Here is a 15,306-nt window from a genome sequence, read left to right on the forward strand (position 1 = left end):
TTCATACTGGAGAAAGACCTTACAAGTGCTCATATTGTGACAAGAGATTTACTCGGTCTGGAAAGCTGAAAGCACATGAGATAGTTCATACTGGAGAAAAGCCGTACCACTGTACTCAGTGTGGAAAGAGTTTTGCTGATGCATCAGGTCTCCGTTATCATGTGCACATCCACTCTGGAGAAAAGCCATTTAACTGTGATCAGTGTGGAAAAACATATCATTCCTCATCAGGTCTAAAAAGTCACCTGAAAATTCATTCAGGCGAGAAGCCTCATGTGTGTTCTCTCTGTGGAAAGGGTTTTTCAAGGCTGAACAGTTGTAAACGGCACCAAAAAACACATAATGAAGTGAGAGATCATGTGTGTTGTGAGTGTGGGAAGAGCTTTACTACAGCTGTCTATCTGAAACAACACCAAAAAATCCATACTGGAGAAAGACCTTACAAGTGCTCATATTGTGATAAGAGTTTCATTTGGTGTGAACACCTGAAAAAGCATGAGCGAATTCATACTGGCGAAAAGCCGTACCAGTGCACTCAGTGTGGAAAGAGTTTCACACAGTCAGCAGCTCTAGTGACTCATATTAAGAAGCATTGTTCTGTGTCAAAGTGAGCAAATGTTTTCTACAGATCCAGTATTTAAAGTCAACAATGTGAGATTCTGGTACAGTAAATATGAGATTAGTTCAAATTATTAATTTTGCTGTGAATACCACAAGGTTTGTGGAAGATGCCTTTTTTCTGTTTTGTTTGTATTTAGTCACTTAAATCTTACATTGATGTTTTTTTATTATTTTTTTGATTGCCTACTCATTAAGACATTGACAAAATATGTAAGAAAAGAGAGTTATTTATAAATGCAATACTTTTATATATTTAAAATGAAAGTTGTTGTTCAAGTACCATAAGATGGTTGGTCAGTGTAGTATTTGTCCCGCCCCTCCTTCATTCACATAATGAAAACTGACTGTGACAAACGCTGTTAAACAAACCAGTTAGTAATGCATCAAAATTCAGGGTCATCAGTTTGCCAAAAAGAACACAAGAATGTTTTACATGGCATACAGGTGCACATTTCTTTTGTACCAACTGACATTTTGAAAATACGAACACTTTCATGAATTAATTTATGCAGAATGGCTTTAAAAACGATTTACACAAAAATTCCATCTGCTTGTGTTTCATGAATAAAGCCCAATATGTCTTTGAAAATCCTCATGAAGAATGAAAGTGTGCATTAAACTCTAGTGATTCTTATGAAAAAGCATAATGTTGTTCAAATGTTGTCATAAAAAGCAAAGTCTATCCATTCATCAAGTTCGATAATTTTCCAGCATTGTCCAAGTAATTGCAGTTTTGCATTTGCCACATTAAAAAAACGTGTAACTGACAATTAGTGAAACAATAGTCTGACAGAAACAGAGGCATAATGTTTAACTGAGCTGCTGAAAAGCCAATAGTTTCCTGTTTTCACCTCATTCATTATGATGATGTCTGAGATCTTCTGTAAATTGGCACATTTAAGCACATTTTATTGTGTGTCAACAGACTGAGACAAACTACAAGATCATCACTTTATGAGATAATCACCTATTGATGTGTGTTTTTAGCTTTTATCCCTCAGGTTTTAAGGTCCTATATGGTTCATTTGGTTTGATAGAAAGAAACAAGCTGCATTTCTGGTTTCAAGATTATTTGTTTTTCAGACATTCCTCTTTAAATACGTTTCAGCAAAAGGAGAAAAAATCAACAATTTACTCATAGAGCTGCATTGTGATCCTCATATTGCTGGGATTTAACCATATACACTTTAAAAAATAAAGGTTTCACAATGCCACAGAAGAACTTTTTTTGTCTAAATGGTTTCATAAATAACTTTTAACATCTGAAGAACCTTTCTGTCACAAAAGGTTCTTTGTGGCGAAAGAAGGTTCTTCAGATTATAAAAAGGTAAGAAAGAGATGGTTCTTTAAAGAACTTTTGGCTGAATGGTTCTTTGTGGAACCAAAAATGGTTCTTCTATGGCATCGCTGTGAAGAACCTTTTAAGCACCTTTATTTTTAAGAGTGTAGGGCTTTAAAATGAGGATTCAGAATCAGAATCTAAAATCATATAGACCATTTCGCTAGATGTAAACATACTGGTCCCGATACACTTCCTGTTTCTTCTTCTTTTTTTTTTTTACTTGACACAAACATCACAAAAAATACAACCAACATAACGTTTGACTGGATGAAAATGTTACATTAGCAGCTTTAAGATGTATTTGTATATGTGAAATAAAAAATAAAAAAATAAAAAAACAAAAAAACAGGAAGCACTTCTGGACCAGTGTTGTTTACATCTAGCGAAATGATCTATTGAGATATTTTTAGTACTTCTTTTGTCACAGGCACACTTTCGGAAAAATATATTTTTGGTTTTCAGACAAGTATGTTTAATGCAGTTGTTTAGATAGTGAGAAATAAGATGTATTTGTAGTTTCAACGTTATATCTTCTTCAAGCATTCCTTTTTAAAATACAAAATGTTATCAGCTATGAAAAGTTACACACTTCAGATCTCTAGAATTGAACTATATATGTCCTTAAAAATTTGAATATTGAAAGAAATGTTTGTTAAAGTGCCCCTATCATGCCTTTTCAAATATGACCTTTCATGTAGTGTTTCATGTAGCTGTATGTGAACATAAACTATCTGCAAAGTTGTGAAGCCGACAGTGCACGATACATAAAGTTACTGTCTATCCACAAAAAGAGTCGGCTCACACACTGTAAAATCTAATTAGTTGGGCTTACTTAAAAAAAGCATGCAAACCAATTGCCTTAAAAAAACTAAGTAAAGTGAAATAGGAATAGTATGTTGTACTGACAAATGCTTAGTTAGTATAGTTTACTTACATGAATGTTCTAGTAACTAAAAAAGAACTGTAGAGGGTACTTAATCATTTACTTTAGGCTTACACTTGACTTAGTATAGCTACTCACTGACTCCCAGAGTGCATTGCGGCATGAATAAATTATGCAATTGCTTTGTTTTACTGCTGTTGTTTTTATTTGCTAATTTTATTTACTGGCTTGTGTCAGTAGTAGCACAACAAAAATAGAAAATAAAATAATATAATGGTTATTGTCACAATTAGTAAAAATAAATAAAATTGAATTGTTACCATTGTTGTGATTCATGTGCTAAATGTTGAAGTTTGTGACTTTAGCACATTACCACAAATATTAAAAGACTGTCTCAACCCAATAAAGTGTCTCAAGGTGTTTAGGAAGAACAATAAATTGTATTGTAAAACATCATCAATAAATATAAAAAAATACATTAGCTAAAGAATTAAAAGATTTAGCTAACCAAAATATCAGAATTAGGAGGTTACCTTCTAAAAGCAACCCACTTATTACTTTTCTTCCCTTGAAATCAAAAACTATGACTTCGTATTGCATTACTGCATCAATAGGAAGAAAATTATAATAAGAAAAACAAAGTTCCAAGTGCCCAACCAAACGGAACATTAATCACTATAATGGTAAGTAAAAAATAAATAAATAAATAAATACAAAAAAATAAATAAAATAAGACACACCAACAACATTTTATGAAAATCAACATCAATTTATGAAGTCAGCTTATGTGATGTTCTCTCAAATATATAGTTGTATTGAAACAACATTCAAGATGACTTTGGGAAATGAGTGAATGTAATTAGTGAAAAATAACTGCAGATTAACAACTGCCACCTCAAAAAAAATTGCTTTACTTCTTCTTCTGTTGTTATTTTGCAAATTAGCAACATATTTGTGCACTGCTGCCTCTCACTGGTTTATTAATGTCATTGGTTCCTTTGTGGCTACTTGAATATTTTAAGTAAGCGTCACTCAAAGTAGTAAGTAAATTGTTTTACTTGCTTGAAAGTAGCTGTAACTTCATAAAACCTAGTAAGTATAGCAACTAAGTAAAGATAACTAATTATATCTAAGTAAGGTAAACTATTGGATTTTACAGTGCATTTGCCTGAACGAGTCGTCAGGATTTCGAATCTTTTTCTGTTATGGCCACACGTCACGAAGTAACACATTTGCATAATGTCCACCCATGTTCTACGTCACGAACAACTTGCCCACCCATAAATTTCCATGTGGTTTACCTCACGTACATTATACGGAAGACGCTGTATCCTCCGCTGTGAGTGAAATTGTTTTATAGTCACTTCCAAAAGATGATGAATCTACAAAGATTGTATTTTCTAGCCATCGTTAAAAATACGTAGTTGTGTTGTATAACAACCCTGCACATGTCATGCTAACCGGTTGGCTTGAAAAAGGTGTTTGGTCAGTTCTTCATTTGATGAATGATGATGGGAGTTTGTTATCTTTCAGTGACTTCTGTTCCAAATACAGTTTACACTGTGAACATAAGCAATTTGAGCGTGTTTTAAAGGCCATTCCAAAAAGTTTTATAAGTCTAGCACAAAACACTATTGTCAACATTCCAGATGGGTCATGTGAACTCCCATCACTTCTCTTTAATGGTAACGACCTCAAAGCAGTGCTTCCCAACAAATTATTAGCTCTTGTTTCAATCCTGTACTATATCCAATATCTTTATACCACAACAATATTTTGCAAAGTTATGATAAACCAACTATTAAAAAACTACGGACACAGTATATTAGCTTTCCAGTGGCTTCTAAAGCAAAGGAAACTAATTTCAAAATATTTAATGCTATATATCCCTCGGGTGAGTGTTTAAGACACCGGTTTAATTTTGAAGAAAATGCCTGTATTTTCTGTCAAATTGACATAGAGACAACTGATCATCTTTTCTTTTTTTGTGTGTATTCCAGAATTTTCTGGGAAAATATGTCGTATTGGTTGGAGACAAAAATCCAGTCACTGCCCAATTTTGTTAGAAACCACATTATGTTCGGAATAATGTTAGATGATAAAAAGAATGATTTTTTTATTAATATAATGCTGATTCTGGGCAATTTTTTTTCTTCACAAATGCAAATGTATGAAGACAAAACCTTACTTTTCTGTTTTTAAAAAAGACTTTCTTAATAATTACTTTCGGTCTTTAGAATATATGAAAGGTAAAAAGGCCCAGAAACTTGTTGAAATAGTAAGAAAACTTGATTTACATGAAGAGGGATAAAAGACCCCTATTTACACATTATTTATTTACTTATTTATTTTTCCTTTTCCTTTCTTTTTGATCCTTTTCACAGAATATATGTAATTTTTACTGGTACTCTGTATCTGTTTTGTTAGATATGTGCCTTGCTAGGTATCTGTTTACTTACATTTGTTAGTGCCACTGTATATGTATATTATATTCAATATGTTCAATAAAAAAAAAAAAAAATGTCATGCTAACCGGCTAAGTCACGCTTGTGTAGTTCTGTTGTTCAGCTGTGGACCCGCTGTAGTCTGACAATTTGTGATTGATGCAGCTTGACTGTCTGTCTGTCTCATTAGTTGGAGTAATGATAAACGATGGCGCATGAAGCGGCTTTCACACCGAATGCGGAAAGCGCTGTGCTATGAAACCCATTCGTTTCAATCGCTTCCGCCCTGCGAGGACGGCTTGGCTACCTATTAGGTTCCGCATCAGCTATAAAATAATACTTCTTACCTATAAGGCACTTAACGGTTTAGCTCCTGCGTACCTAACTAGTCTTCTACCACGCTACAATCCATCACGCTCCCTAAGGTCACAAAACTCTGGACTGTTGGTAGTACCTAGGATAGCAAAGTCCACTAAAGGAGGTAGAGCTTTTTCATATTTGGCACCCAAACTCTGGAACAGCCTTCTTGATGACGTTTAAATGTTTAAATCTAGATTAAAGACACATCTTTTTAGCCAAGCATTCAAATAATGCATCTCATAAACTTTTCCTGCAGTTATATCTGATCAAATGCTCATTATTAATCTTTTAGCTTTTAACAAATCTTTCTTTTCTTAGTTTGAACAGCAGCTACGCTAATTATGTTCCTATTTGTTCTTTGTTTCTGCCAGGAAACTAGGAATTCACAAGCTCCAGTGTGGATCCAGAACAGTTGAGAAGAGATGATGCCAACCCCACAGAGGACTTCAGATGATACCAACCCTGAAACAACATACAGCACAACCGAATTCTGCTACTAATTTATAGTGTTCTTTGTCTGTTTGATTACGTCATTAATTGATCTTTACCACACATCTCTGCCATATGTACATCAAGCTACTACTACATATATTGTAAAAACGTCAGTTTGGTGTAAAGCTGCTTTGCAACGATATGTATCGTGAAAAGCGCTATACAAATAAATTTGAATTGAATTGAATTGAATTGAATTTGAAATTGTTTCTGTCTCGACCAAAGCGCACGCGCAGTGGAGCGCGCACACCGCGGACAAAGTTCAACTGAGTTGTTCAAATGAACTTTTGCTGCTGCACTCTGAAGGGCTGCACTGAACCCAGCGGCCTGGGCCTGGCCTGCTTTCCGCGTTCAGTGTGAAATCCGCCTTAATGCATTATACAGTGTTGAAGTTTACAACATAGAGGTGTGCCCGGTTCGCTTACATAAGCAAATTGTGAGCACTTTCCACGGTAGACCGTGCTTGTCGATCAGCCACTTCAGCCTTTTCATCATCAGACTCTGGCTCGAATTGTTAAGGTAAAATCAATGCCATCTTTTCTATGTATTGACAAGTATCCAGGGCTGTCAGTCAGTTATGGCAATGGGCATTTCTGCGCCATCTGACCAGTGACAGCAGTGAGGGCTCACGGGTTTAGGGAGACTGATTCTTCAAATCAGTCTATTTTTGGAGAAAACCGAAGTGTTTTTTTGACCTTGCATACATGTAAACCTGTTTTGGGGGTCTATTAAAACAATATTAGCAACATTTAAAATGGCACAATAGGGGCACTTTAAGAATCATTAACCACTTGAGAGGTTATTGATATATCTTTAATACTTGTTAAGATAACTGGGTTTTTCCATTCTTGAACTCTCACTACAAGTCAACTGCTAGTAGAATTACCAATCTTTTTGTAAAAATAAAATAACAATGCTGTCATCTTTTTAAAGTTATTTTTTACACCCTATAATTTGACACCCAATCCCAGATTAAAATGGCAATTTACTGAACTTTTATTTTATCATTTTTGTTCTGGTACTTCTGAACAAAATGACAATTTTGAGTTAAGGAGGTTTCTGAAATTTGGTTTGAAATAAAATAACACTATACTAAGGTTACAGGTTTGTACTGGGGCTGTTCAATAAGGAGGTTCAGCCATTTCTGATTAAAAATTTTAACTCTGAGTAGACTTACCCTGAGATTGGAAACTCAGATTTGAAAAGATTTGCGTTTTCTTACTTTGTGTTGTTGTCTTGTTGTTTACAGTCAAAATATCCCAAAGTCTCCTTTATTTCAGGGTTAACATACTGAGAGTTTTCCCATAACCTCCTTTCTAAAACAAGCCTCTGGATTTGTTTCAGCAGGTGATCACTGTGATTGACACAACCAATGAAATCTTTAGAATCTGTGGTGGGCGGGGTTTGTGCTTTAACTGGGTTTAAAAGGTGAGGAATATTCACATCATCCTACATTACAGGAACAAACTCCAGGTGCAGCAGCTGAAATCTGTGACATACTATGGTAAAGATGGAGTTTATTAAAGAGGAGATTGATGACATGAGTGATCCAGAACCATCCAGAATAAAACACGAAGATACTGAGGAACAAACAGGTTGGTGTCCGTTCTTGATTCTTTATTGTTGACTGCTGAGAAACATTAAAGCTGCTGTTTCAGTAAAACAGCAGATCTAAATTCTGATCCAACCATTGGCACATTAAAGATCAGATACTTGATACAGATATATATGTGACCTCTTTTAGTTTTTGCTATTAAATCAGGTTCACTGATTTTAACCACACTATTTGTTTATTTTAGACTGGATTGAAGTAAAACAGCAAGGACATGAAATGAATAAAGTGGAGGAGGAACATTGTAAAATCAAAACTTCAAGAAAAGTGCAACAGCTGCACACCTGCACACAGTGTGGAAAGAGTTTCCAATACAAAGGACATCTTACAAGACACATACGAATCCACACTGGAGAGAAACCGTACACATGCCCTCAGTGTGGAAAGAGCTTTTTTGATGCATCGAGTCTCAATTATCATATGCTGATTCACTCTGGAGAAAAGCCATTTAGCTGTGATCAGTGTGGTAAAAAGTTTGTATATTCATCACAACTAAAAGCACACCTGAAGGTTCATTCAAATGAGAAGCCTCATGTGTGTTCGTACTGTGGAAAGAGATTTTCAAGGGTATGTAATTTTAAACGTCACCAGAAAATGCATAATGAAGTGAGAGATCATGTGTGTTGTGAGTGTGGGAAGAGCTTTGCTACAGCTTACTGTTTGAAACAGCACCAAAGAATTCACACTGGAGAAAAACCTTACAAGTGCTCATATTGTGACAAGACTTTCACTCATTCTGGAAACATGAAAGTACATGAGCGAGTTCATACTAGAGAGAAGCCGTACCACTGTACTCGGTGTGGAAAGAGTTTTAATCAGTCACCAAGTCTTGTGACTCATATTAGAAAATACTGTTCTGTGTCAAAGTGAGCACTTTTTTTAACATAAAAGTTGCATAGGCTCTGTATAATAAATTTCCATTTTACTGACATCTATGATTATGTGTGATTTTTATTGATGTGTTAGTCTATTAAAGTATTTAGTTGTCCAGTGATGATCCTGTAGTTTGTCTCAGTCTGTTGACACACAATGAAATGTGCCAATTTACAGAAGATCTCAGACATCATCATAATGAATGAGGTGAAAACAGGAACTATTGGCTTTTCAGCAGCTCATTTGATAATAGATAAAACATGAAAACCCTGCCTAAATCCTGCAAGTTGTCACCAGTAATTTTCAGCAGGTGGCAGAAAAACACTAAAGCGTTTTCGAGTTTGCCATACAAATACAAAAGAGCAAAAACACAACGAGCAGAAGAGAGAAGCGGAGAGTTGAGTGCTGAAATCTGACACATACTATGGTAAATATTTAGTTTATTAAAGAGGAGATTGACGACATGAGTGATCCAGAACCATCCAGAATAAAACATGAAGATACTGAAGAACAAACAGGTTGGTGTCTATTCTTGATTCTTCATTGTTGACTGTTTTGAAATATTAATGTAACAAAGATCCAATTCACTTGATTTTAACCACGCAATTTGTTTATTTTAGACTGGATTGAAGTAAAACAACAAAGAGTGAAACTGAATGAAGTTGAAAAGGAACATAGAAAAAAAGCCAAACAGCTACACACCTGCTCACACTGTAGAAAAAGTTTCAGAAAAAAACAAAACCTTAATGTGCACATGAGAATCCACACTGGAGAGAAACCGTACACATGCCCTCAATGTGGAAAGAGTTTTACTGCAGCATCAGGTTTTAGTTATCATCTACATGTTCATCATGAAGTAAAGCCATTTAACTTTGATCAGCATGGTAAAAAGTTTACTTCTTTACTATCATGTTTAAAAAAACACCTGAATGTTTATTCAGATGAGAAGCCTCATGTGTGTTCTTAGTGTGGAAAGCGATTTTCAAGGCTGGCCAGTTATAAACAGCATCAGAAAATACATAATAAAGTGAGAGATTACATGTGCTTTGAGTGTGGGAGGAACTTTATTACAGCTGACTGTCTGAAACTGCACCAAAGAATTCACACTGGAGAAAAACCTTACAAGTGCTCATATTGTAACAAGAGTTTTACTCTGTCTGGAAACCTGAAAAGGCACGAGCGAGTTCACACTGGAGTGAAGCCGTACCACTGTACTCAGTGTGGAAAGAGATTCACTTAGTCATCAACTCTAGCGACTCATATTAAAAAGCATTGTTTTGTGTCAGAGTGAGCAAATTTTTACTACCAATTCAACATTTCGAGTAAATATTGTAATATTCAGATACAGTAAATATGAGATTTGCTCAGATGATTAGTTTTGTTGGAGAACAGCAAAAGTATTTTGGTCACATTTTGGTATTTTAGAGTGAGTTTCTAAAGCATAAAACATTTTTCTATTTCTAAGATATTTATACATTTCTCTGCAACATAAAAATCGTATAGGCTCTGTGTAATGATGCGAATATTCTGATTATGTGTGATTTTTTTTTTTTTGTTTGTGCATTATAGTATTTAGTTGTTTAGTAATAGATTCTCAGTTAGAATTCTCATAAAACATGAAAACCCTACATGTATGTGTGTGTTACCATGAGTTTCCAGCAGGTGTCAGCAATACACTAAAGCGTTTTCGAGTTTTTCATACAAATACAAAAGAACAAAAACACGACGAGCTGAGAAAAGCGGAGAGTCGAGTGCTGAAATCTGAGACATACTATGGTAAATATTGAGTTTATTAAAGAGGAGATTGAAGACATGAGTGATTCAGAACCATCCAGAATAAAATAGAAAGATACCGAGAAACAAACAGGTTGGTTTACATTCTCGATTCTTCATTTTTTATTGTTTTGGTAACGTTAGCTGTGAAATATCGATCAGTATATGGATGATAAATGATACAGAAATGCATTTAAATGATCATGACCCGGTACAGCAGTAACAAGTGAATGACAGAACTAAGCTTTGACACATCAAATATCTGATACCACAGACTGATACCTGATCTCTGTTGTTTTCTGCTGTTAAATCAGGATTCACACTCAGTTTTCACATTTATCCACCTTGAAATGATTGTAACTACTTAATGTATTTCCAAAGTCTATTAATTCATCCAGTTAGGTACTTTATTGCAACGCCAAATATTTGTACATTTGTATTTTCAAAGTAATTGTAGTGTTTCTGGATAAAATTAGAATTATAATAGTGCGAATCAACTAAGAAAAATAAAAGAGTGTAACAAGACAATTAGTGAAACAGAAACAGAGGCATAATGTTTAACTGAGCTGCTGAAAAGCCAATAGTTCCTGTTTTCTCCTCATTCATTATGATGATGTCTGAGATCTTCTGTAAATTGGCACATTAAGCACATTTCATTGTGTGTCAACAGACTGAGACAAACTACAGGATCATCACTTTATGAAATAATCACAGTAGTATGTAAGGATAATAGCCACTGTCATGTAGGCTATGAATGATGTATATGAACAGTTTCACAGTCTTTTCAACCACACAGTTTATTATTTCTGTGTTACAAACATTCAAATAATTACAGAAGTACTGGGATAAAAGTTTATAGTCTGGATATAAACTCTGATATGTACGGTAGAAATCAAAATAGAGTAAATCATTCTTTTAAAAGTTAATTTGTCATTCCAAATAATGATAAAGATATTAAAGAAGTTATGCCAGTAGATGGCGAAAGGGGGCTGTTAATGATGTATTTGTCTTTGATCATTTATTCAAAAATACTGATTTATCCAGTAATGGACCAAGTAAATCTTTAGTGAATCACTGAATCATTCACCTATAAATTAGCCCTACATGTGATTTTGGTTAGTTGTCTGGGTTTTTTTTCTTCAGAATCGTAAGAGAACCACAACTTCCAATTAACAATAACAACAACCCAATCTATCCAGAATCACACAGCTCTATTTTGCAAACAGCTCTTAAGTAAGTCTTGTTTGTATGTACCCTGTTGATTTTCATTCATGGTATTCAGCTGCAACTAAATGTTTAGCAAAAAAGAAACAGAATAAATATGCTTGATATCACCTTAGAATCTAAACTAGGAATCGAAAAAGAATCGGAATCGATAAGCGAAATTGGAATTGATTCTAACGTCAGATTCTAACGATACCCAGCCATAATGAAAATATATGTCATATCTCCATATCTCTAGAAATGAACCATATATGTCCTTAAAATAAGAATATTGAAAGGTATGTTTGCTAAAAACAATTATGTTTAATACTTGTTGATATACAGGAGTGCAGACTTAGGGGGGAAAAAACATAAAAAGCGATTCTTCCCATTCTTGAACTGTCACAATGCAACAAGTATTGCTAAAGTCAACTCATTGCACTAATAGAATTCTCTCTGTAGAAATAAAATACTGATATTTCTGTGGCCGGGGTTTGTGCTTTTACTAGGTTAAAAAGGTGAGGAATATTCATCCTACATTACAGGTACAAACTCCAGGTGCAGCAGCTGAAATCTGTGTGACTTTTAAAGATGGAGTTTGTTAAAGTGGAGATTGATGACATGAGTGATCCAGAACCATCCAGAATAAAACATGAAGATACTGAAGAACAAACAGGTTGGTGTTCATACTTTATTATTCATTGCTGACTGCTAAGAAACAATAAAGGAGAAGTCCACCTCCAAAACAAAGATTCACATATAATGTACTCACCCCCTTGTCATCCAAGATGTTCATGTCTTTCTTTCTTCGGTCGTAAAGACATGATGTTTTTTCAGGAAAACATTTTAGCATTTTTCTCCATATAATGGACTGATATGGTGCCCAGAGTTTGAACTTCCAAAATGCAGATTAAATGCGGCTTCAAATGATCCCAAATGTGGTTGTAAACAATCCCAGTCAAGGAAGAACGGTCTTATCTTGCGTAATGATTGGTTATTTTCATAAAAATAATACAATTTATATATTTTATAATATCAAAAATGTGCATCTTGTCTTACTCTGCCTGGACTGTTTTTGTTATGGTTCATGACAGTTAGGGTATGTCGAAAAACTCCCATCTCATGTTCTCCCTCAACTTCAAAATCATCCTATATCGCTGTTTTACCTTTTTTGTTAAGGGTGTTTGACTTTCTTTGCATGTTCACTTTGCAAAGACTGGGTCTGTACTTCTGCAGCGATGCAGAGCCAGAATACACAGAGTTCAGGGACAGCAAGACAAGACGAGCATTTGAGAAAGAACCCAGCAAGCAATAGTCGTCATTTCAACGTCTAGTCTAACTATAGACCCGATATAGTCCGGCTATTTGTAACCCACTTCTAGACCAAATAATCTTGAATTTAGTTACATGTAATTTTTTGGCAAAATACTTGTGAGATACATGATATTTCATCATGTAAGCAAAGTCAACAGCGTTTACAAGGTGTTTGGTTTTTATTTCTATATTTCTATATATTTATATATATATATATATTTATAGTCTATTCTAGGGCTATGTTTAGACGTCTATTAAATTTTCACTGACAGCCCAATGACAAACTTATTTTAGCGTAGACATCTAGGCTGTGTTTCAACGGCTAATATACGTTTTTTAGACCAAAAATTGCTTGCTGGGAAATGTGTATAAATTGTACTATTTTTTATAAATATAACGGTTTTGCTAGATAAGACCCTTCTTCCTCAGCTGGGATCGTTTACAACCGCATTTGGGATCGTATGAAGCCGCATTTAAACTGCATTTTGGAAGTTTAAAATCTGGGCATCATATCAGTCCATTATATGGAGAAAAATGCTGCAATGTTTTCCTCAAAAAACATAATTTCTTTACGACTGAAGAAAGAAAGACATGAACATCTTGGATGACAAGGGGGTGAGTACATTATATGTGAATCTTTGTTTTGGAAGTGGACTTCTCCTTTAATAATAAGCAATATAAATGATAAATTATCGTATCATATTAACATAGAATTTCAGAGCTAACTTGATACTCACAGATAAATATGTGACCTTGTTTGGTTTCTGCTATTAAATCAAGTTCATGAATTTTAACATCATCATTTATTTATTTTAGACTGGATGGAAGTAAAACAGCCAAGACATGAGATAAATGAAGTGGAGGAGGAACACTGTAAAATCAAAACTTTAAGACAAAAAGCCGAACTGCTGCACATCTGCTCACAGTGTGGAAAGTGTTTCAGAGAAAAAGGACACCTTAATAGACACATGAGAATCCACACTGGAGAGAAACCACACACATGCCCTCAGTGTGGAAAGGGTTTCACTGATGCAGGAAATCTCCGTAAACATCTGCTTTTTCACTCTGGAGAAAAGCCATTTAATTGCGATCAGTGTGGTAAAAAGTTTATTTCATCATCAAGTCTAAAACAACACCAGCAAGTTCATTCAGATGAGAAGCCTCATGTATGTTCTTACTGTGGAAAGAGGTTTTCATGGCTGGCCAATTATAAACAGCATCAGAAAATACATAATAATGTGAAAGAGTACATATGCATTGAATGTGGGAAGAGCTTTACTAGAGCTGACTATCTGGAACAGCACCGAAGAATTCATACTGGAGAAAAACCTTACAAGTGCTCATATTGTGACAAGAGTTTCATTCTGTCTGGAAACCTGAAAGCACATGAGCTAGTTCATACTGGAGAGAAACCGTATCACTGTAATCAGTGTGGAAAGAATTTTGCTGGTCCATCAGGTCTCAGTTATCACCTGCACATTCACTCTGGAGAAAAGCCATTTAGCTGTGATCAGTGTGGTAAAAAGTTTATTTCATCATCACGTCTAAAAAGTCACCTGAAAGTTCATTCAGATGAGAAGCCTCATGTGTGTTCTTTCTGCGGAAAGAGTTTTTCAAACCTGGACAGTTGTAAAAAGCATCAGGAAACACATAATGAAGTGAAAGTTCATGTGTGTTGTGAGTGTGGGAAGAGCTTCACTACAGCTGCCTATCTGAAACAGCACCAAAGGATTCATACTGGGGAAAAACCTTACAAGTGCTCATATTGTGACAAGTGTTTCATTCAGTCTGGAAACCTGAAAAAGCACGAGCGAGTTCATACTGGAGAGAAGCCGTACCACTGTACTCAGTGTGGAAAGAGTTTCACTCAGTCATCAGCTCTAGTGACTCATATTAAAAAGCATTGTTCTGTGTCAGAGTGAGTCAATTTTTACTACCAATTTAACAGTTCAAGTATATACTGTAAGATTCAGATACAGTACATAAGATTAGTGCAAATGATTTTGCACTAATGATAATGTTTTGCTTTGAAATGTCACAAGATTTGTGGAGATGTTTTTTTTTCTATTAATGTATAAGTGCAATATTATTATAAATATGCAACATAAAAATTGTGTAGGCTTTGTATAATGGTAAATAATAAAATTTCCATTTCACTGACATCTGATTATGTGTGATTTTTATTGATGCTTTGGAGTATTTTAGTTATGTTCAGTAATAGGTTTTATTTACGGTGATCCTGTAGTTTGTCTCAGTCTTTTAAGAGGCTTAAGAGTTTCTTTAACAGAGGAGAAAATGTCTAAAAGACACAGAGGGAGAAGAAATGTGTAGTAGACAGTGGATGACAGTGATTTAAGATGCTAAATTAGATCATGCAGGGATAACTTTT

At 34.8% G+C, this 15,306-nt stretch overlaps 3 protein-coding genes across 6 annotated transcripts; all 3 read left to right on the forward strand.

The window, feature by feature from the left end:
- Window positions 1–5: 5 nt before the first annotated feature.
- LOC127158744 (zinc finger protein 3-like) lies at window positions 6–3,127 on the forward strand (the record flags this gene model as incomplete). The annotated part of the gene is made up of 1 exon (XM_051101756.1): window positions 6–3,127. A coding segment is annotated over one exon (606 nt), but the record flags the coding sequence as incomplete, so codon positions are not given.
- Window positions 3,128–6,481: 3,354 nt separating this feature from the next.
- On the forward strand, window positions 6,482–8,685 carry LOC127158746 (gastrula zinc finger protein XlCGF7.1-like). The gene is made up of 3 exons (XM_051101761.1): window positions 6,482–6,661; window positions 7,603–7,737; window positions 7,942–8,685. Exons 2-3 carry the CDS (start codon window positions 7,644–7,646, stop codon window positions 8,622–8,624), a joined length of 777 nt encoding a protein of 258 aa, XP_050957718.1. The 5' UTR covers window positions 6,482–6,661; window positions 7,603–7,643; the 3' UTR covers window positions 8,625–8,685.
- A 356-nt stretch (window positions 8,686–9,041) lies between these two features.
- On the forward strand, window positions 9,042–15,044 carry LOC127158745 (zinc finger protein 239-like). 4 transcript variants are annotated; one of them, XM_051101758.1, is made up of 4 exons: window positions 10,351–10,494; window positions 11,544–11,633; window positions 12,149–12,279; window positions 13,734–15,044. In XM_051101758.1, exons 3-4 carry the CDS (start codon window positions 12,195–12,197, stop codon window positions 14,837–14,839), a joined length of 1,191 nt encoding a protein of 396 aa, XP_050957715.1. In that variant the 5' UTR covers window positions 10,351–10,494; window positions 11,544–11,633; window positions 12,149–12,194; the 3' UTR covers window positions 14,840–15,044. The 4 variants fall into 4 exon arrangements, with proteins under 4 accessions (XP_050957717.1, XP_050957714.1, XP_050957715.1 ...); XM_051101757.1 differs by lacking the exon at window positions 11,544–11,633 and having other exon boundaries at window positions 10,349–10,494; XM_051101759.1 differs by lacking the exon at window positions 11,544–11,633 and having other exon boundaries at window positions 10,351–10,403.
- Window positions 15,045–15,306: the final 262 nt, after the last annotated feature.

This window comes from Labeo rohita, unplaced genomic scaffold (genome assembly GCF_022985175.1).
Source record: "Labeo rohita strain BAU-BD-2019 unplaced genomic scaffold, IGBB_LRoh.1.0 scaffold_1676, whole genome shotgun sequence".
Lineage (NCBI taxonomy): Eukaryota > Metazoa > Chordata > Actinopteri > Cypriniformes > Cyprinidae > Labeo > Labeo rohita.

Coding starts and splice junctions, on each gene's coding strand:
- LOC127158746 (XM_051101761.1), top strand. CDS start 7,644: ATGGTAAAGATGGAGTTTATTAAAGAGGAGATTGATGACATGAGTGAT. Junction 7,738..7,941: donor AGATACTGAGGAACAAACAG/GTTGGTGTCCGT, acceptor TGTTTATTTTAG/ACTGGATTGAAGTAAAACAG.
- LOC127158745 (XM_051101757.1), top strand. CDS start 12,195: ATGGAGTTTGTTAAAGTGGAGATTGATGACATGAGTGATCCAGAACCA. Junction 12,280..13,733: donor AGATACTGAAGAACAAACAG/GTTGGTGTTCAT, acceptor TATTTATTTTAG/ACTGGATGGAAGTAAAACAG.